General features: G+C 36.3%; 1 protein-coding gene across 1 annotated transcript in view; it reads left to right on the top strand.

Moving 5' to 3' along the window:
• The window catches only part of MTA3 (metastasis associated 1 family member 3), a gene marked incomplete at both ends in the record, with an annotated part of 149609 nt that overhangs the window by 28236 nt on the left and 100075 nt on the right, over nt 1–21298 (top strand). Inside the window, 2 exons of the mRNA XM_082305419.1 lie at nt 9119–9182; nt 10415–10532. Of these exons, the coding sequence (XP_082161545.1) occupies nt 9119–9182; nt 10415–10532 (182 nt within the window). The remainder of the gene's footprint in view (nt 1–9118; nt 9183–10414; nt 10533–21298) is intronic.

Genomic DNA, 21298 nt, shown 5'->3' on the forward strand with positions numbered 1-21298 from the left:
GGCATGTTTGTCATTATGGAGATTATTTAAATAACTGTAATAAATCTACACTCTGATCTTTAATGGGGAATATTTATTTAGTCTGTCATCAGATGAACTCTTTCTTCCATTTCTTAGAGGGTTATATTTGTTGCTTGGTATAAGCAGCAAATTCAAGCTTTCTATATAGTTATGGCCTTAATTCAGCAAAACTTTCTGAACTCTGATTCTGAAATCTGCAGTTCTTTCTAATTTATGAAACCTTCTCATACATACCCTTTGTTTAAAAAAAAAAAAAAAAACTAAACAAACAAAACAAAAACAAACCCCAAAACTGTCTTAAGATGCTCTTGGCTTAGTGTATTACTTCCATTCCAATACAGAAAGGACTTCATGCATTGTGATTGTATAAGATCATTTTATTAAAAGCTGATTAATATGATTGGGGAGAAGGTGAATATTTTTGCAGAATGCCTGTGCATGTGTGACATTAAAGGGCTTCCAAATGGTCTGATCATGAGAAGAGTTCTTTAATTTTTATTGAGCAATTTGGAGCCTGTCGTGGTTTAACCCTAGCCAGCAACTAAGCACCACACAGCTGCTCACTCACTCCCCACCCCATCAGAAGAGTAAAAGTGAGAAAACTTGTGGGTTGAGATGAAGACAGTTTAATAGGCAAAGCAAAAGCCACGCATGCAAGCAAAGCAAAACAAGGATTTCATTCACTACTTCCCATCAGCAGGCAAGTGCTCAGCCATCTCCAGGAAAGCAGGGCTCTATCATCCATAACAGTTACTTGGGATTTCAAGTGCCATCACTCTGAATGTCCCCCCCTTCCTTCTTCTTCCCCCAGCTTTATATGCTGAGCATGACATTATATGGTGTGGAATGGCCCTTTGGTCAGTTGGGGTCAGCTGTGCCAGCTGTGTCCCCTCCCAGCTTCTTGTGCACTCCCAGCCTGCTCGCTGGTGTGGCAGTGTGAGAAGCAGAAAAGGCCTTGACTCAGTGTAAGCACTGCTCAGCACTAATGAAAACATCCCTGCATTAGCAACGCTGTTTTCAGCACAAATCCAAAACACAGCCCCATACTAGCTACTATGAAGAAAATTAACTCTTACCGCAGCCAAAACCAGCACAGAGCCTCTGCATATTTTTACATGTAAGCATGCGAAAAAGTGTACTTATACATAAGTATCAAGCTATAAGAATCTTGGTTTCCCCGAGTTCTGCAGTTGTTCCCTGTATGAGTTTAATATATTTTTACTCTCTTTTTCCTGCCCCCCTATATTTTTTGACATCATTCTCATCAGTAACGCAGTCCAGAACACTGTGTCTTATTTTTTTAGAGTTTGGTGGGTTTTGGTTTTGTTTGCTTGGTGCTTTTTTTGTTTTGTTTTGTTTATTTGGTTTTTGGGCTTTTTTGGGGGTGGTGGTGTGGGTTAAATTATCCCCTATCTCCTGGATAGACTAAAGTAACTTTAGTTGGTACTGCTTTGTAGACATATCAGAAGAAGTAGCATAAGTATGTGCCATTTATAAAAAACATGTAGTGCTTACAAACTGCCTATAAGAGTATTATGCTTTTTAGATGCATAATGAATGACTCAGTTTTATCATACAGCTTGCTTTATGCTGTGCTTTCTTCTTCATGATCTCATCAGGACTCGCTTAAATTACTACTTCAGACAACTAAGATGTAGAGAAATAATTTTTTCTGAATGTGGGATTCCTTCATTTAAAACACACCAAATGGTCTGAAGCTCAAGACAGACACGGCAGGTCATTTTATAGAAGAAATGTGACTCTTTAGGGCATGGCACGTTGGGATTTAGTGGTATTACCTCTGGATTTCTAGTTTTGGCATCCTTGGCAAACTAGAAGTTCCTGTGATATGGGAGGGTGTGTGTGTATGCATTTATATACCTCGTGTGTGTGTATACATGAGAGAGACAAATTTTAGCTAATTTCTAAAAGCTTACTTTGAGCCTTATAAGCCTGATCTATTTTCTGGCATAAATCAGACTGGATAAGGAGTGAATCTACTTTGCATAGATATGTGCTTACCTGATGATTTGGATTGTTAAGAAAGGAATTCTTCCTTTCTGGATTGAATTTATTTAGAGCAAAGGGGTTTTGAAGCATGTCTGATTTTTTTTTTTTTTTTTCCTTCCCTTTTTTTCTTTTCCAATAGAATTCAGAGAATTCTTACACGAATTAAGATGAAAATTCAATCTAGGCCAGACTCTTGTTTTCAGATGTGGTCAATAGGCAGTACTAGTAACATTATAAGAAAAAATGTGTTTATCAGTGGAAGGCTGTCACTTAAATACCTGAAAATCAGTACATATTGCCCTGTAGTGACATAATTACAAAGTAGGAGTCTTTTCTACAGTGCAAAACTCTAAGTTCAGTTGCATGGAGTGATGTGCATTGCTTCTGGGCTGGGCGACCTTGTAATGTCACACTGAAAAATCATTCCTAACCAGCCTCCTGTGTTTTTGATCAGTACATGTGCATTGCTGCTGCTGTGCTAAAAGGTAACAATTTTTTTTACTTTTTAGCATGAATTAATCCGTAGAGGAAAAATATCAATGACTTGAGTTTCCTACACTAGTTTATAGAAAGTATGTATATGGTTATGCTTATTTTGAGATATCAAAACATGCAGTTTTACTGTGCCCAGACAAAGAAAACGTTTACCTCTCTCTGTGGCACTCGGTGCATTGTTCTTTCTACTCAGTGTTTTCTTGCAGACCCTTCTCAGCTACAGAACACAAGATTCAGTCAGTAATGTAAACTGGAACAATATTAGTGTAAAGCCAGTTTTAAGTGATAATGTGTTAAAGCTTGTTTCAAATGTGTGTATGTTCATAGATCCATACATTTACCTCTTAATGTTTTCTACAACTATTAAGGTAAGATCTTCTGGCAGAGTTGTTGAATGTTTTGGCTCTTCAGCTAACAACGTGGTAGTTTAAACATATAAACTGCGTCAATTGTTACTGAATGCAAAGTCTCGTTTAATTTTGTCTTTTGTAAATTCATTTCACATTAGGAGTGCTTTGTCCTGGTTAGATTGTGACTAGACAAAAGTAGTGAGAACTATATAAATTTGGAATCTTAAAAATATGCAAAAAAATTTGAATGTTATCTACAAATTACTTTTAAATCCATGTCAGTTGTGCGTGATTGCTCCAAGAGACTGCCTTTAAATCTTACCAATTTGGAGTGCTCAGAATCAGCACTCCAGCTCTAATTAAGATTAAAACTCTGAATTTTTTGACTAAAAGCCACATGCAGCTTAAAAAGCCTGGGCCATCCTTATGATCTATGCATATGTTTAGATGACAGGCATTCACTGCTTCATTTAGATGTACATAAATCAGTTTGCTGTGCATTCTGTTGTTAATTTTATTTGATCAAGAGTGTGTTAATCAGGTAATACCAAGTTTATTCGTCTATCTTTTGGCCACAGATACACAATCTTGTACTGTTTGGGATGTTGATATCCTTTTGTTGGAGATGCAGATCCCAGTAGTATTCACCTATAAAATGTTTTTTGTTTGTTTGTTTGTTTTCCTCTTTTTTCCTCTCATGTTTGAATCAGCTCTGTAAATGAGCAGAGTGAAACTTGGGCCAATTAAGTATGAATCAATACAGTGCAGATCTTTCTTCTGTCAATTTTAGATACTGACTGCATATTTTAAAAGTCAGACTGTAGTTAGGGGTCTGTGGCAGATTTAAATCACTATGATGATGCTTTTATTTTCTTGTTTTTAGTGTTGTGCTATAGCTTGCTCTCCAGCTGTAAGTATCTTTGTAATCCGGAGAACTTGCAATTTGCTATAAAGACTTTGATATGTGTGTGTCAGCATCATTCTGTGCCCCTTGAACTGCGCTTAAAAGTAAAATACACAAGTAAGTCTTAGTATTGGCTTCCCATAACTGAGGAATCAATTTCATATAATTAGCAGAAGCTCTTTGGACTCCACAGTTCTAGTCTGTGGTTTGGTGATCATCATTGCAATTTAGACTGCTTGTAAGGGATCGAGACTTGGCTCAAAGTGGTTGTTTGATTGGAAATCTTCAAAACACTTTCCCATTTAAGATAGTTCAGGAAAAACCTTTTTTAAGGTAGCGCTCTCCTCCTCTACTCAATATCTGTACCTTTTTTCCCTCTTCTTTCCCTTTATGCTGAATATGGGAAAGGTTACGTCTGAGTTCTGCTCCTGCACAAAACCCCTCTTCGTTATGCACCTACTTTTTAGTTTATCTCTGGTTGTCATTGAAGTAACAGCATATGTTAAAAGCAAATCAGTGTTTCCTCACAAGCATAATATTTCCTAATATTCTCTCCTGTTACTTTATTCTCAGACTGTCTAGCTAGTGACTTCCACTTCTGTGTTCCAAATCTCTATCGAGACACCAACATTTCTTGATGAAGATCAGCAAGAGACAATTGATATATTCGTAGAGAATTACCCAACATCATTCTGTCATATTCAGGAGGGCAATTAATAATTGTTAGTAGAATTTCAGAGTCTGTGGGGTCATGCCTGCATATATTATTTTCTTTCTTCAACTTGTATCTGAATGGCCAATGCATATAAAGTTTCATTGACTTGGTGGGAACCCAGAGCAGTAAGTTCTGAGAGTTCTTGCACTGCTTCAGTCTCACCCAGACTGCATCTAGGTTACAATAGGAAACTTACATGGCATGGTACCATACCCACCAGGTTGCCTTTTCCACTCCTATGGTTTGTCCTGGTTAACAGGCAGTGTTCCGTTTCTTTTATAACTTCGTTCTGTAATTTTTGTTTGCATACCTCCTGTCCTAAGAAATCCTTATTAAAATAAGATTTGTATCTCATGGTCTGTCTTACTCATCTGGTGAAAACATGAAGAAATAGTCTGCAAGAAGAGCAGAACAGGAATTGTAGAGCTTTCCACTGGTTTAAAAGTAGGGGCTGTGCCAAAACAATTGAGGAATTTAAAAGATCAAAACAGTTGCTGTTGATTTCAGTTCATTCTGGTAGTTTCAAGAGAGCAGTGTTTGCATCAGTTTTTTAAACTTTGGTAAAGATTTGAAACTATATTTTTGATTACTTCAAGAAAAAACTTATTAAAGTATAGTTACCCAGACAGCGCGAACAAGAAGTCTGATCCTCCCCGCCCCCCCCCCCCCCCCCCCCCGATATGCATTCAGCGTATCTTCTGGAGAATTTGGTGGTTTGCCCTAGGTTGTTTAACCAGGCTATATTGAAATCTTTTTGTAACATTGTCTTGTATAGTAGCCTTGCTACCGCGTTTTTCATACAGCTTAAATTCTTGAGCTGGTTATCATTGTCTTGTGTCTTCATTGGAACAGGCTAGTAAGGGAAGTCTTGTTGTACTTCTCTGTTCTAAGTATTGATTTTTGTCATAGTCTTGTCTGAATTATGTTCCCACATGTTTTTCTATTCCTTCATTGGGTCTCACTCAAACGTGGTGCTTTTTTGTCTTTAGTTTTCAAGACCTGTTAGGTCCTATCTCTGCTTACTCACTTTGAAATCTCTCCTTCAGGACTCGCATACTAACTGACATCTCATATAGGGTGTTAATTTTCATTAGCTCCTTATTGAATTGTCCAAGACAGTCTTACCTATGAGTGTCTCACAAAGCTGCCATTTATTTTCTAGTTCTTTCTTTTTGTTCTCCTTTTCTTTGTTCCACATTAAAAAAAAAAAACCACCACCAACAACAAAAAACAAACCCAGAAAAATAACTCCCCAAAACAGGGAGGGGGGAAAAAAAATTCCTTATGTTCACTGCACTGAGACTTCTACCTACCATGATGACTAGTATGTCTTGCCATTTCCTTCTAATCCTTGTTAGCGTCTCTGTGCTTTGCTGTTTCAGTTGTAGATGGTTAGCATTTTGGTTTTGGGACTATATGGTCCTGGCTTTCTGCTAGGGCTGTTAAAGGAATCCTGTTAAAGGAATCATTAAGGCATTTTTTCCAAAGTAGTATTTTAGAGTATTTTTGTGGAAAGTGTTTGAGTCTCATTTCTATAGGGCAACAGAAGGGCTTCACTGAAGTATGGAAGTAGGTTGTAGGCATGGAGAAATAGGTCGTTAGGCATCCCTTAGTTAATGGGTGTAAACCTACTGGTGGAATCACTTTAAAGACTATAAAATAATTTACAAGCAGACAAGAGCTTCTGATGAACGGTAGCGAAGGAAGGTGTAACATGTGAAAACAGCTTTCACATGGTTAATGCTTTAAAGAAAGAAAAAAAGTTATGAGTTGTAGCTCTGGTTCCTAGGACAGGGCAAGCAACTGAATCCTGAGTGGTTCAGATACGTCAGCAATGTACAAATAACCACAAACAAAAAAATAAGTTAGCTTTTATGTCTTCACTTCCGATTTAATTCTGATGAGACGAAATTGTCCCTTCAGAATCCTTTCTGCTTTTAGATGTACTTCGTATTTAAACTGGTCACAAATAAAAAGTTCTTCCATTGAGCAGGTAGCTAGCTCCTCCTTCTTTCCCCTCTGTTTAGGTTAGAATAGTCAGATTTTATCCTGTTGTATTCTTTCTTTATTTGATATCGCTCCATCTGTCTCAATTATTTGAAATTGTTTAAAAACATTAATGAATGAAGTTCCAGAACACTGTGAGGAGGAGAGTATTATATTTAAGTGCAGAGAAGCTCTGGATTTTTAGATAACATGCCTTAGAGAAAGAACTCCAAGTCTTGTCGTAATGTGGTTTAAACCACATTAACTTTGTCTCCAGAGCATTTTGATTATTAATATTGGAAAAAAGGGTGAACAGTGGAATGGTGGCTGCAGAAAATTTAGGGACCTCTCACTGCAAAACTGTATTGACTTAAGTTATTTCCTAGGCATTTATGATTGAGAGATGCCAGAGACAATACAATGAGCTACATGCTTGGTTCAACCCACTAGACCATTTACAGTAGGCTGATAGGATTTTCCTCTGATGGAAAAAAAGAGATAGAGGACATATGTAAACAGTAGGCTTTTATGTGTTTGGTAAAGATTCTAAATAATTCGTAATAAGTATTTCAGGTTTCTAGATTATAGAAACTGGTAACTGTAATACAGATAACTTTTTCTAATTTTGAATCTGTGTAATTTACCTATTTTCAAATGCTTTTTTTCATTTTAGCATGATATATACTACTGTATGTCTGGTATTGTCTTTTTTGAGACTCTAGTTCATGCATGTGAGATATCATATATGCACATAAAGTGTTACCGGTGTGTTTGACTCCAACCATTAGATGGTTAAATGCTGTACAAAGAAATGTAATATCAAATAGACATTCAGTCACTTAGAAGACATGCTGGGGGGATTAATCTTATCTCTCAATGAAATAAAATGAAATTTTTTTAAATTACCAGCAATAAGGCATAAGTTCAGTCAATAAAATACTCTTGCAGTTGCAATGACAGTGAAGGGATGCCTCTGCAATAGTTGGAGTTGAAGGGTAGGCTGTAGTGGAGGGGGAGCATACTAGAGGTATATGGAACAGAAGCAAACTGGAAAGGTAAACTCCTGTTTAGCCTTTAACGCTAAAAAAAAAAAATCAGTTCAAATAAAATTGACAAAATATAATTAATTTTTAGAAGTTAATGTTTGGGAATTGTCAAGGCCAAAAGCTTTAAAAAGCATTCAAAGACATGGTGGGGTATAGAGAAGGTTTCCCAGTGCTCTACTGCAGGAGTCTCTTCCTCTGCTGTTGTGTATTGTGCTCAGATTTTTCTTGCTCATCTTCCCACCATTTCTCTTTGTTGGTTGGTTCTCCTGACAAATACGGAGATTAAGAGAAATTCGGGAGGTTATATACTGCAGACTTAATGAGAAGTTTAACCCGATTTCCTGTGATGTGCAGTGGTAATGAATAAGACATTAGCTGAGCATGTTCGTTTAATGATCGGCCATTAACAATTGGCATCTTATGCTTATGGTTGAGCTTAACAGCCACCGTTCACTGAAACGAAAGATGCTTTTTACAATAACTCCTTTGGTGTTAGTTTAAAATCAAGGAGGTCTATGCAAACAGTTACCTTTTCTATATTTGTGTGCTGGTCTCTTCTGTGGGAGAAAATGGGAGAACGGTGTTCTGGGCAGAGGTCCTATAGCCATATGTATAAGGCCACTGGAACCTCCTCTGAATACCCACTAAACTGATAGAAATTGAATAAAACTTAGCTGCATGAAAAATACGGTGATATATTTAAGGGGTAATAAATATATATTCTTACAAAATGGTAGTTCAGTTAAAAATGATAGCATAAAAATGCCAGTTGCTAGCAAGATGATTCAGCACACTTAACATTTTTTGTCCGCATCTATGTGTGTTTCTTTAAAATACCATTTGTTAAACATAATTCTGCAGATTATTTACAGAGAAGTCAGGGGCAGAGGAATTTGAGGCCAAAGGAAAGTTAGGATGGAGAACGGGATGAGAGAGAGGGGAGAGAAAGGGGTGGGGGTAGTGGGGTCAAACTCTCATTGCGTTATCTACATGTGTTATACATGGGCAGATCTGTACTGCTACTGAACAACGGGAAGCTTTCTGCTGGCAGCTGGCAAGAAAAACATGGTAGTTAGCATTTTCATGTGGCCATGGAGGAAATGAATAGAATTCCACGATTAATTATTAGAAATAATTCCATTCAAAAAAGAAAAGTACTTTACTTTTACAGGCCATTGATAAAACCTTGTATTGTTTCTAGTTTGGGTTATGTGTTTTCAAATTAGGCACTGGACTTAGAGGAGGTGAGTCACTTAGAGGTGATGTTTCATTCATCCAGGCCTTTATATTAACTGTACGTGTATTTATTGTTTGCCATAGTACCTCTTGTTCCTTTATTGCTTCTCTATTTCTGAAACTGTCTCCTAGTTCTGCAGAATTCTTATGTATTTGAGTGCTTGGGTCAGTACAGCCATTCATTTTCTTGCTTTGATGTTAATTTTGGTATCTTAAAAGTATGGCAAAGTGTATTTTACTGTATTTTTAATGTAAAAGTTTAAAGTATGTCTAGATCATTTTCTTGCAAATAACTTTGATTTAATAAAAACTTGAACTTTTTACAAAGTAACAGTTCTCCCTTATGTTTGTGTAGGGGAAAATGCAGTGTTGCACTTCTGAATGAGACAGAATCTGTGTTGTCATATCTGGAGAAAGAGGTAATGTGTGACTTCTATTTGGGTTAATATTGGGATGGGTTTATGTTTGTTGTGTTTTTGTTTTTGTTTTTTTTTTTTTTACAGCTGTGTTTTTGATAAATGGGCAAACAATAATTTGAAAATCTTTTCTTGAATGATAAGTTAGAATGATAAGTTAGAAAAATTATATTGTTGAAAACACTGATTTTAAAAGTATTACTGGATAAAAACTTAATTGACACTCTTAATAGTTTTATTATCAATATGATTATATTTAGAAAATAATTTGAAGTAATTCATATGGCGTCTCACAAAAGAAAAAATATACAGACTTTTTTCTGTAGCAGATACTTAAGGGGGAATTCACGTGGCTTTTTCCCCTTATTTTTCCTTTTTTTTTTTTTTTTTTTTTTTTTTTTTTTTTTTTTTTTTTTTTGGCTAAGGGTGTCCTAGAAAGAAGAATCTTCCATAGGCAATGGACAGAGGGAGCAAGAGAGGGTCCTGTAGAGGGCAACTTAGCATAGGAGTTTAATTTTACAGACTCTGAATTACTGTATGGAAGGTGGTTCCTCACCTTTCATTTTCTGTGGAAGGAACTTAGCCTTACCAGAGGGGAAGAAAATTCCCCAAGAATTTGAAAGATAACTGTATTGCAAAATACCTTTCAAAATAACAATATTTTTCTTTGGCGTGTCTTAGTATAACATCAGGCAGACAGTGTTTTTTAGCTGAAATTAGCATGTCTTTAAATTTCTACACCAAACCCACTAATAATCGGTAAAAATGTTTCTGAAAAGAGGACTTGTCCTATACTTCAGGTGACTGTACTAGATATGCCAATACTATTTTTGTGTAAGCCCTTTTCAGACGCTGACAGTGTTTTATACTCTTTGAGACTAATTCATAATACAAAGTCAGTATGGTAGAGATATTTAGGAGAGGAAACCTGTTAAATTCAGAAAGCAGTTAACTTTAATTCTTTTCAAATCCATTGGTATATTTTTGTGTATGAATCTTTTCATTATGCTCTGTTGTGAAATAACTCCTAGCAATGAGAGAAGCTTCAATTAGCCATTTAAAAGTACTCATGAAACATCTGCATTATTTAAAATAAGGATTAATGTACCAAACCTGTGCTCTGTAAAAGTGTGCGAGAGGGGTTACTTTAATAATTTCCAGATGGAAAGTGATAGAGATTTACAAACCTAATTTTAAAAATCATTATGCTGTTGCAAATGTGTCTTCTTTTTTAGGATACTTTTTTTTATTCATTGGTGTATGATCCATCACTGAAAACGCTTTTAGCAGACAAGGGAGAAATCAGAGTGGGGCCTAGATATCAAGCAGATGTGCCAGACATGCTTGCAGAAGGTAAATATGTGATCTTTGATTAGTCAAAAAAAACCCCCCTCATCTTGCATTATTACTTATGCTGACTCTCTGAACTAAACTAATCAGCATAGAGGCAGAGAAAGTAAAACAGTAGATCTTAGAAAATTGACAAATACCAGTAGATATTATGAAGAAAGAAAGAAAGGATACTTGAGTAGCTGTTGAAAAGACATTGTCCGTTTCAAGTTTGTGCATAACACAATTTAAGCATTCAGTGTTTGTTTATTTAATTGTATGGCCCAGTTAGTTCTTTGATATAGGCCTCATGGAATGAAGATGTTGAGGACCAACCCATTTTGTAGAATAATAACATGATAACAAAATAAGTGAAAAATGTATTCTTTCTCTCCCTTTTAAAACAGGCTCTGCATAGATAATGTGTCTTTGTGTCATCTTATTTTAAAATACTGGCTTCCATCAAAGCATCTTGTCTGTTTTGTGGCAGGACTAAAACCAATGTTTCAAGCCTTGGCATATCCTTAAAATCACTGGTATTTTTTTAATTTAATTTTATTTATTTATAATCTAGCACAACTACCTGTGTATTAGTCTTTTGCTACATAGGAACTTCATTTTTTTTAAACAAAATTTCAAGTACAATGTTTATTTAGTGTTTGGATGTTATTTAAGAGGCATGAGCAGCTGTGTCTTGTTATGTTTGCAATTATATTTACTTAGTAAATTTTAAAATGAGCTGGTTTTGTCAGTGAAATGTGCACTCTACATTGAGTGCTAACAAAAGAAAAAGTTTCCTGAGAAGTATTTAGACATTGATACTGTTTTTCAAGGATCTTAGTATTTATTTCTTAATAAGAAAGGATTATGTGACAGGAATATCACTTGCACTAAGTCAGAGGAGTTCTGAATGCCCAGATATGTGTATTTGTAACCTTAAATGGTGTGTTTTCCATTCATCATGGGCTTTTTTTTCCCCTGCTATACTTTTTCTTTCGTACAGAACAACTATTATTTCTACAAAGCTTATTTAATAAACTGTATAAAATGAGAATGATTTGATTTCAGGCAAGTGGCAGATTATTTTACGATGGATGCTGTTTAGTAGCTCACCTCCATTATTATTCTGACTTTTCTTTTAATAAGCAGAAATAAACTGTAGGAAGTCTTTTCCAGATTTCTTTATAAGCACATAGACTTGTTTCAGAACAAGTTTATGACTAGAATATGATACACTGCTATCCTTGCTGTAAAATGTGCCTGTCCTAGGGAAACAAATAATTATGTAGACATTCGTATGCTCAAGAGGAAAGCTTCCCAGAGGACTAAGAGAAAATGACTGTCTCAATGTATGTATCAAGTAGCCAGGAAGTATTGAAGTGTTTCCGAAGTAGCTGGTTGAATTGCTGGGTTTTCAGGATGAGCTGGGGTTGTCTGGCAGGCAGGAATTCATTTCCTACTGAATTCTGCTACTTAAATTACTAAAGACAGAGCCTAACTATGGAATAGTGAATACTACATATAAAGGAAATGGTTTTCCCATGGCATTTTTACTTATTTAATTTTTTTCTAAAATTAAATTATTTATTTATTAAAAGTTAAGTTACAAAGTTCTTCTGGAGCTTAACTTTCTGAGTTAAATCCTTGATTCAGTTAAATGAGTAGAAGATCTTTCTCTTACGCCATGAAGACAGAATTTCACTGTGTGTTACTGTCTTGTTTTTCTCACTCCCCATTAATCCCAAAAATGCGATAAGTGATGTCTTCTTGCTGTCTTTAGTAGGCAATAATATTCCATCAGTTATTAAGGTTAGAAACATCAAGTTGCCTACAAACCGAAGATCTGGTGGTATACAGAGAACTTCTTTGGCCGTTTAGTTGGATTAATCTGCACTTATTTTCAGTGGCTGGTCAAAGAAAAGTTTGGGTTTAGGAGGATAAAAATATCTGAATTATTGTAGTTTTGACTGATTGTTATCTAAATGTTTCCGTAGCCTTCTGACCACCAGGGAAAAGAAAAAGATGATTCAGCTGTTACTGTGTCTTTATGTAAGCTGACAGCCTGAAAGTTAATCCATTCACTGTCAAGCCTTTTCATTCATAAAAACAAATCTAAACAATGTTTAAAATTAGTAGAATAAAATAGATATGTTTGGAAAATACGGGATTCTGTGAAGATTTCTGAATCTTTAAATAATTTTTTCAGCCTGTATTTTTAAAAGTAGCTAATGATCTGTATGTCCAAATTATAATGCCATAATGTATGACACTTTAAAACTAAAAGCCTAGAGCAATCGCCTTAAATTAAAAGAAAGAATTCAGACAACTTCGAGTCAGTTAGGGATGACTTGAGAAAAATTAAGGTTTATGTCATGTAATAATAGTATTATATAATAAAATAGAAAGCATTGCTACCTTTATTCACACATAAAATTTGTTATGGGAATTTTAACGTAAAGGAAGTATACCTTTTTGAAGGTTGTTGGTAGGCATATTTTATCTTTACAGAAAATCCCCAAAGCCATTTAAAAAAAAAAAAAAAAAAAAAAGAATCAAAGATTCACACACCATCAGTTATTTTATTTTAAAAGTCACTGGCATATAAATCCAATGACTGAAAACATGCCAGTTCAGATTAGCTTTCAGAAGACTAGTCACAAAGTGGCTGAAAAATGAAAAAGTTCTTTGAACTGTGAAAGCCCTTCCACATCTTCTATAAACATTATTCTGATGTAAACATACTGATGTACTCTAGTAGATTAAAAATGCAAATTGCTTGCATTTTCTCTATACTGTGATGACTTATGTTCTGTCTGAATGGACTGCTGTCTTTTTCTTAGTGTTCATTGGAGAACTGTATGCATTTTTTTGTGGAATAGATTTTTTTTTTTTTTTTTTCCCTCCTTGCATTGATGTTATCACTTTTCCGTCCTTGAATAAAACGCTCCAAATCCTGGTGCTTAGGCTAAACTTTGGATAATGCAGCATACCTTCTCCCCTCCACCCCATCCCATGGGTGAATTGGATAACTTTTTATATTTCTCTTTAATTTTTGAAATGGAAGGAATGTTTTCTTTTTAAAAGACTAAGAGGTTTATTAAAATCAAGATACATAATAAAGTATTATAGATCCAACTGTTTTTTCACTTTGAGATACAGGGAATCATAAATTCTTTATGCAGTTACAGTAAACAAATACAAACAAAGTTTAAATCTGGTTGAAAATGCCTAAGCCTTGTTCATCTATACTGCTTTTGTTTGTAGTGGTTTAGCTAAATTGCTTAGATTACACATTTAGTGAAGACTATGACTTTGGAGAAAGACCAGACCAGATTTCTTTCAGCAGTCTCTTATGACTTTTGTTATGAGGATCTTTGAGAGTAAAACTATGATCAAAGTTGTCAGCTTCGAATGATGTTACTGTTGTGTGAAACCCTTCCTTCTCCCTCCAGTGCCAAGTGCTCCAGTCTTCCTAGACTCTAGTTCGAAGATTTTGAGAGTCTTTTTAGTTGCTCTTACTTCAGTGGAGAACAGGAGACTATATTCTACAGCATTGACTCAAATTCTGGCTAGTCTGATAGTAAAGAAAGTCCTTTCTCTGCTTTTAACAACACATTCTCCAGTGGCTTGTTCTGTGAATATAGCAGTTGTTTATTTTCAAATCTGTTTCCAGTGTGGGGTAGCATTCTGCTCCTCTGTACAAAGAAAGAATAAAAAGGTTTATCTTGGAGAACCAAAGCACACATTTGGACAAAGAGTATATTGTTTCAAGCATCCCTACTCTACAGTCCAGGAGCAAGGTACCTGGTTCTCTACATGTGATGGCCAGAAGCTGCTGTCTGGTGCATCCACCTACTGTATTTGATCAGCAACTTATAAAACGTGACCAGTAAGTTAAAAAACAAAACAAAAAAAACCCAAACAGTTTTGCTTTGGGCAAGTCATTATCATGACTGTTATCTGGTTAAAAGGCATACTTTTATAAATTGTTCTGAATATGATCAAATTGCTATCACCTTTAACTAACAGATTTTATTTAGTCCTGTTTTGTGTTTTGAATTTCTCTTATTTGCTCCCTTTTTAAACAGATCACATTGCCAAGGTCTTAGACCCTTAGGTAGTTTATAGACCTTTTAACTCTACTGATTATCTGAGAAAACTTTAGTCATTTGAATGCCCTCTGAAATTTGGACAATGTTTGGAGAAAATAGGAAGACGAAAAAAGAGTGACAAGATTAAAAAAAAAAATATTTAACCCTACATCTGGTAGTGTCTCAATCACAGGGACAGTTTTCTTTCTCTGTGGCTTGAGATTTGAATTTAATTTTGTTCTAGCTTAAGGGAGAATTATAACATATGAAGGTACTCTTATTCTTATATTTCATAAATGTATGAAATGTATTGGGGGACAAAGGGGCTGAGGGGAGCAGCATCTATGGGGAAGGCCCTGGGGTGCTGGCAGACAGCAAGGGGATGTAAGCCAGCAGTGTGCCGTGGCAGCGAAGGAGGCCAACAGCATTCTGGGCTGTGTCACCTGGCACTGGCCAGTAGATCAAGAAAAGTTATCATCCCCCTTTACTGGGCACTTGTTAAATCACATCTAGATAGTGCGTCCAGTTTTGAGTCCCCCAATATGGGAAAGTTATTAATAAACTGAAGTAAGTTCAGTAGAGGCTGTCACACTTGTTGGGGCTAGAGCACTTGCTCTGCAAGGACAGGCTGAGGGAATTGAGCTTGTTCAACCTGGAGAAGAGATGGCTCAAAGGGGGGGACCAACAGCAGCCCCCCCAGTGACTGGGGGAGGTTGTTGAGAAGACAGACAAGTTCTTGACAGTGGTGCATAGTGGGAGAATGAGGTAAAAGAGACATACCTTGAAATAGGATATTCAGAATGGCCACGGGCAGAAATTTTTTTCCCATGAGGATGGTCAGGTGGTGGAGCAAGTATCCAAGGATGTTGTGTCATCTCTGTCCTTCGAGACCCAAGTGGGTAAAGCTCTGGTCTGACCTTACAGCTGAGCCTGCTTTGAGGAGGAGGTTGGGCTAGAGACCTCCTTAGATCCTTTCCAACTTGAACCGGTTCTACTATGGTGCCCCAGCGCAACAACCTACTGATGAGATGCAGCCCATGGTCTTCTGCCTTTTATCCTGGGGTAGTGCTTTTTTATCTGTAGAGAAAGAGTTGGGACTGGAAGTTTACCTTTTATTAAACAAGTACGTGAGTGGACAGTCATTCAGTCAAAACACCTATGCTTCAAAGATGATCATAGGCCGCATCTTTTTTTGTGCTTACCTACAGTCATTTTTCGTAAAGAGAAGCTGCAAAAGAAACCTCAAACTGCTGCTTAGTCACCTTCCCTCCAGTGATGATGCTGGGTAGTAGATAACTTCTTTGTATGTGTTCAGTCCTTGCCATTAGCATGCTCAGTTTCAGCTGACTTTTCCATAAAGGCTTGAGACAATATCTTGAGCTTTTAGCAAATCTCAGTCTAAAAATAAAAGGAACACCCGAAGATTAGGAAGCACAAACACGAATGTTAAGCTAACAGCATTAATACCTACCAAAAAGTCTTCAGTATAATTAGATTACAATACTGCAATATAAGAAAAAGTATAACATACATAATATGATTCAGTTAACAGAGCAACTACTAACCTTTAAAAATTTTCTCTCTCTGTAAAAACATGGCGTAATTTCTGAGATTTAGCACAAAGCCACCAGCTAGAAAGTAGACTGTAGATGGCTAGATGGTTAACCTCTGAACTTTCTGTAGATGTAGATGGTTAATCTCTGAACTTTCTCTACCTGTCTTAAGTTGTTCAGGTGGTTGAAGGGTGTCCTTGGGCACACAAAGATTTCCAACCTATGTTATCCTGGGCAGCATCACAGTGGCAGCTGTTCGCAAGTATCAGTGTGCGCACGCTTAGCTGAACAGTGGAAAGTGCCTGGTAAGAATGTTTTACTGCTAATTAATTGCCTGTGTATAGCAGCAGCTCATCCGGCTCTGCTCGCAGTGCCTGCTGTAAGGATGCTGAATGCTAGAGGTCACTAGGCAAAACGGAGGCATGTTAGAGTGGGAAAAGTGATGATGGATGCATGAAGGGTTAGAGTTGATTGGCAGTTGGTGGGAAATGAGATTTTAGTCTCCACACAGAGGTATATGGAAGGAGACAAGCATCAAGAGGTTGACAGGTGGGTTGGGGAATGATTAGGTTTAGAGGTTTATCTAGAGAACTGGCTGCTAGTACTAAGTAGTGCTGGTCGTACTTGAGTACTGCCGCCAGCAGTGGCAAACTGTTTGCAAATCCCAGTTGTAATTAGCCTGGAGGGCTGATCTTAATTAGAGTCACTGTTATGGGGGTGTCTGTGTACTGCTGCATGGAATTTTTCTCCTGCTAATGGTCCCGTCCCAGCTGCAGCCCTGTTCCTAGCCCAGTGCTGCTTATCTGTTGTATCTAGGTTTAAAAGGAGGCCACTGTGTTTTGGGGAATTCTTCATGGAGCAGGAATCTGACGCAGTTAGGTACTCTCTGGCCATACCAAGAGTACAAAGCCATACAAAGAGTTTTGGAGTTGGCAGGGAAGAGGACTACCCTCTTACTAAGACACAGAGAGGAAAAGAAATTAACAGTCTCTGAAATGGAGGAAGAAGCCGCCTGTAGGAAAGACATTCTGTCCAAAGCTTTTTTTTTTTCTTTTTAATAAATAAAATTATAAACTATATTCAAAGTATCTGTATAAAAACCCAGAGTCCCTCTTGCACATCTGAAAATATCCAGAGTGCCTCGTAATAGCAGTTGCTGTGCAGTCGGTTCCATTTCTTGAAGGCAAGGCATTTTAGAATTAATGGAGTTCAAGTAGCCAAGCATTTAATAGGAAGAAGGGGAGCAGTTGGGGCAATTCAAGCTGTAGATTTTGGGTGACATTCAGACAACTTGTATCCAAGACTTCTAAACCTTTCTCTGTTTTGAAAAAGAACAAAATAATTCCTTTAGAGGTATTTCCTAATGTCTTCTCTGTTTTTTTGCTTCTTACTGCAACTCAGTTGTAAAAGCATGTTGTTTTTAATAGACCAGACATATCAGATAGAAACTATTAAACTTAGAGTTCAAGCCTGTTAATGTTTGGGAATATTGGAATTCCAGGATTTTCAGTTTAAAAATTGTTACAACTAAAGAGACAAATAAGAAACTCATCTACATACTGTTTGGATTTTTAACATTATGAAAGTACAGGATGCTTAGACTCAGTGTATTGTATTTTCTGGTTCTTTAAATGCTTCCCATATACACTAAAATTTTGCTTTCATTTAATAAATGAAACTATGTTTTAGAATAGTGGAACCCAGCTGTAGTCTCATGAGGAGGGATCTGTTCTGTTACTTCCTAGTACATAATACTCCCATTTATTGTAAGAACCACCACTGAATTTGAAAATCACTCATGCTACCCAGAGGCCTGCAGGAGTTGTTTGAATGGTGCAGCTGATCCTCTTGTCAAAAGTCTGTGTGCTGGATTATCTCTGTCGGTGTTGATGTAGTTGCAATGATTTCATTCTGTTGTGAGAGGATAAATTTAAGGCAATATGAAATATTTTTAGAATATTCTGTATTCCAATATTTAAGTATTAAAAATTGGAGAGCCATGCAATTGTTCTACTCCAAAGACAGATAATGTGTGGCTATGAGAAATGTCTGACAGGATAAACAAATATTGTGTCTTAGTGTCCTATCAATTTTCAGAAAATATGGCTTGTAATTTGTGCTAAGTGATCAGCCGTATGACAATTGCTGGATATGAGAACTGGACACATTAATACAATAGGCAGTTCTTAGAAAATAAAATTCTGAAAATATTGCCTCTGTTTTCCTGAGTTTAGTATTTCACAAATAGTGTATGTTTAGCCTTTTAAGTGGCTTTAAGAAATTATGAGGGTTGATGTTTTTGAGGGCGCGTGGTCCTGAAGTAGTTAATATTTCATTTGTGAGTGAACCAAATTGCAATTACAAGAAAAAAAATCAGTGGATTTAGTTTAAACCCAGTTGCTTAGGTACAGTCATCAAAGAAAAAATTGCTTTTTCTGTGTCTCTGAAGGTGACAACAGCAGTAGCTTTAGGCTCTTCGATGAGCACAATGTAGGCATGCGAGAAAAAGATTTTCGCGGAAAAAGCTGTCAACTATGAAGTACTTTTCTGGATGAGCTGGAAGAACTCGTTTGTGTAGTGGCTTGCGCACCTCATTTGTTCTACATACAGCAATTTGGGTGTCCATGGTCTGCTGTCTAAAACCAGATTTCCTGTCAATTCAAGATGACCTCACTGGGATCCAGACAGCAGAAAGTAAAGCTCAAATTCTGGTACCAGAATTACCTTCAAGAGCAAGTATAAAAGGAAACGTTTATAGCTAACTTGCATTTGCTTCAAGAAGATGCCCAGCAACCTTGTAGAAATCTGTTCCACTAAGTTCAGTGTGAAATGCATTGATGCTTCTAAGTTGTTGGAAAATGTAGTAAGTTAGTAGTAAAATAAATGATCATTTCAAAATATCAGTCAGAATATGCCAAAAGTAGACAGATCTCTGACGGTGACTGGTTCAACTAAAAGATGATGGCTTTCTATTTTAATGAAGTTTTCAGAAGGAATGTGTGGAACAAAAGATACAACAAGCAGATGCAGGAGTTCCTTCTTGTGGAAATTGGAACAGAGTAGAAGACAGAAAAGGTGTGATTGTGCTAACCCAGTAAGACTTACCTTTATGGTCAGAGCAGAAGAATGTTGCCTAGGCTTGATTCATCTCAGCTGAAGATGGATATCTAAAATAGATCAGAGGATGTCTAAGGTTAGATGAGATGAATCTGGACAAAGGTAATACACCAGAATAAAACTCCTGTTTATGTGTACTCATATATATTTTGTTCTCAAATGGAGTTTCTGTTGATGGCATTTTTGACTTTGAGTTAACATGAAAAGTTTTTCTATAATACCTTCTAAAAGAAGGAGCTGTTTCTTGAGGGTTAGCAAATTTCAATGTGGTAGTCGCTTGTGCGATTTTTTTCTTGTTATTAAGCTCAGTGGAGTAAATTTTTCATAATTTTTCATAATTTTTCAAATAGTAAAATACTCTTTACAATGTTGTTCATGTCATATTTTAATAGGATTATAATATCCTCTACATCACTCTCGACAGTCTCTCTACTAAGGAGCCGAGTTAGTGACTTGTGCGCTGGGCAGTTAAATGCATGTTCATAGACTTTTATCAGTTTTACTATAAATTAAACAAACAAATCACATGTAAATGGCCTGTTTGTGCCTGTTTTCGGTAAATACTTCATTTACTTTTGCCTAACCTTGCAGATGCAAGGGAAATCAGTAGTTTAGGGTTGCAGCCACATATGCTACAAAAGCTCAATTAGGTATTTGGAAGCTTCGCATTATAAAACATAGCATTTTATGAAGTCTTTTCAGTAATGTTATTTAAAAATATTTGTTGCCTTTCAGTACAATTCATTGAGGTATTAACTGCATGTACAATTTTGATCAAACAAGCAGTTGCATGGATTAAGTTGGTTCTTTTCTTCCTTATATTGTATACTTACTGTACTTAGAGTATTCTTACATGTGGTAGTGGAAATTTCTGAGCTTCAATTCTCAGATGATTCACAATTTCTGTGTAGTCAAATGATAGATTAGAAGAGTTGGAAATTGTGCTGTTTAGCAATTACATCTGTTGAACGTTAAAATGTTCAGCAGTTGAGGTGAGTTATTCGGGGTGTTCTGCTTGGGGATTGTTGAAATGGTCTTTTTTTTTTTTTCTTTTTTTTTTTTTTACTCCTCTGTTCCTGCCCCAAGTTGTAAAAGCAGGTCTACCTTTCTCAACTTTGCTTTATACTTGAAGAGAAGTCAGTTGGAGTTTTAGTCTTCATAACAAGAGAGCCATGATTTCCTGCTGTCTTTAGCTTCTTGAGGAGACTTAGGCATGGTCTGTGCTGCGTTGTTGGTGTGGAAGGTTGTGCGTGATTGGTGTTGGAAAGGTTTCTTTATTAATAATAGCTGTAGAGCCTTGGCTGAGATTGTTCAAATACTAAATGACTTCTGTCGGGTAGTCAGTCTTATGAAGGATACAGTTATTTATGGTATGCCGTGTATGTGCTTATTATCCCAAATAATGTATCGCAGTGAGTGCTCAAATCACCTTTCAAGCAGCAACATCTTAGGGTTTAATTGACTTTGCTGGTTTTTTTCTGCCTCAGTAACTTTGCCTAAATGGACGTATTGTAAGTTCACATTTTTGTTTCCTTTGCTGTTTTACTTTAAGTCTGATTTGCTTTTGAGTTTATTCTGTAGAAGATGAAAAAGAAATATCAGATGCAGATGAAATGTTTTCTACACTTGAATAAGTCATAATGCATTTCACCCTATAGAAAAAGTTCTTCCCTAAATTATATGTTTTCTTTAAATTTATGCAAATGAATAGCCCTATTTATCTTTAGAATACTATAGTCAAAGGGAATTTGCATATTCATAACATTAAGTTTATGTAAAAAAAAAACATTGCAGGACTAGAGATTTCATTTTAATGTAGTGGGCTTTTTTTGAAAAGTACAGTGTCTGTGCATTGTGGTATCCCTCTTTCCGAAACAAGTATTTTCAATATTGTTAATATTCATGTGTAGTATGGTACTGTTATTATTTATACACGGAATCATTTTCACTATTCTTTCCTGAAAACTGTGCTATCTCATGTGTTGTTATTTCAGGAATTCAGAAAAACTGTTGCAATCTTTCTTTATTC

Source organism: Platalea leucorodia, assembly GCF_965183815.1.
Source record: "Platalea leucorodia genome assembly, chromosome: 3".
In the NCBI taxonomy this organism is placed as follows: domain Eukaryota; kingdom Metazoa; phylum Chordata; class Aves; order Pelecaniformes; family Threskiornithidae; genus Platalea; species Platalea leucorodia.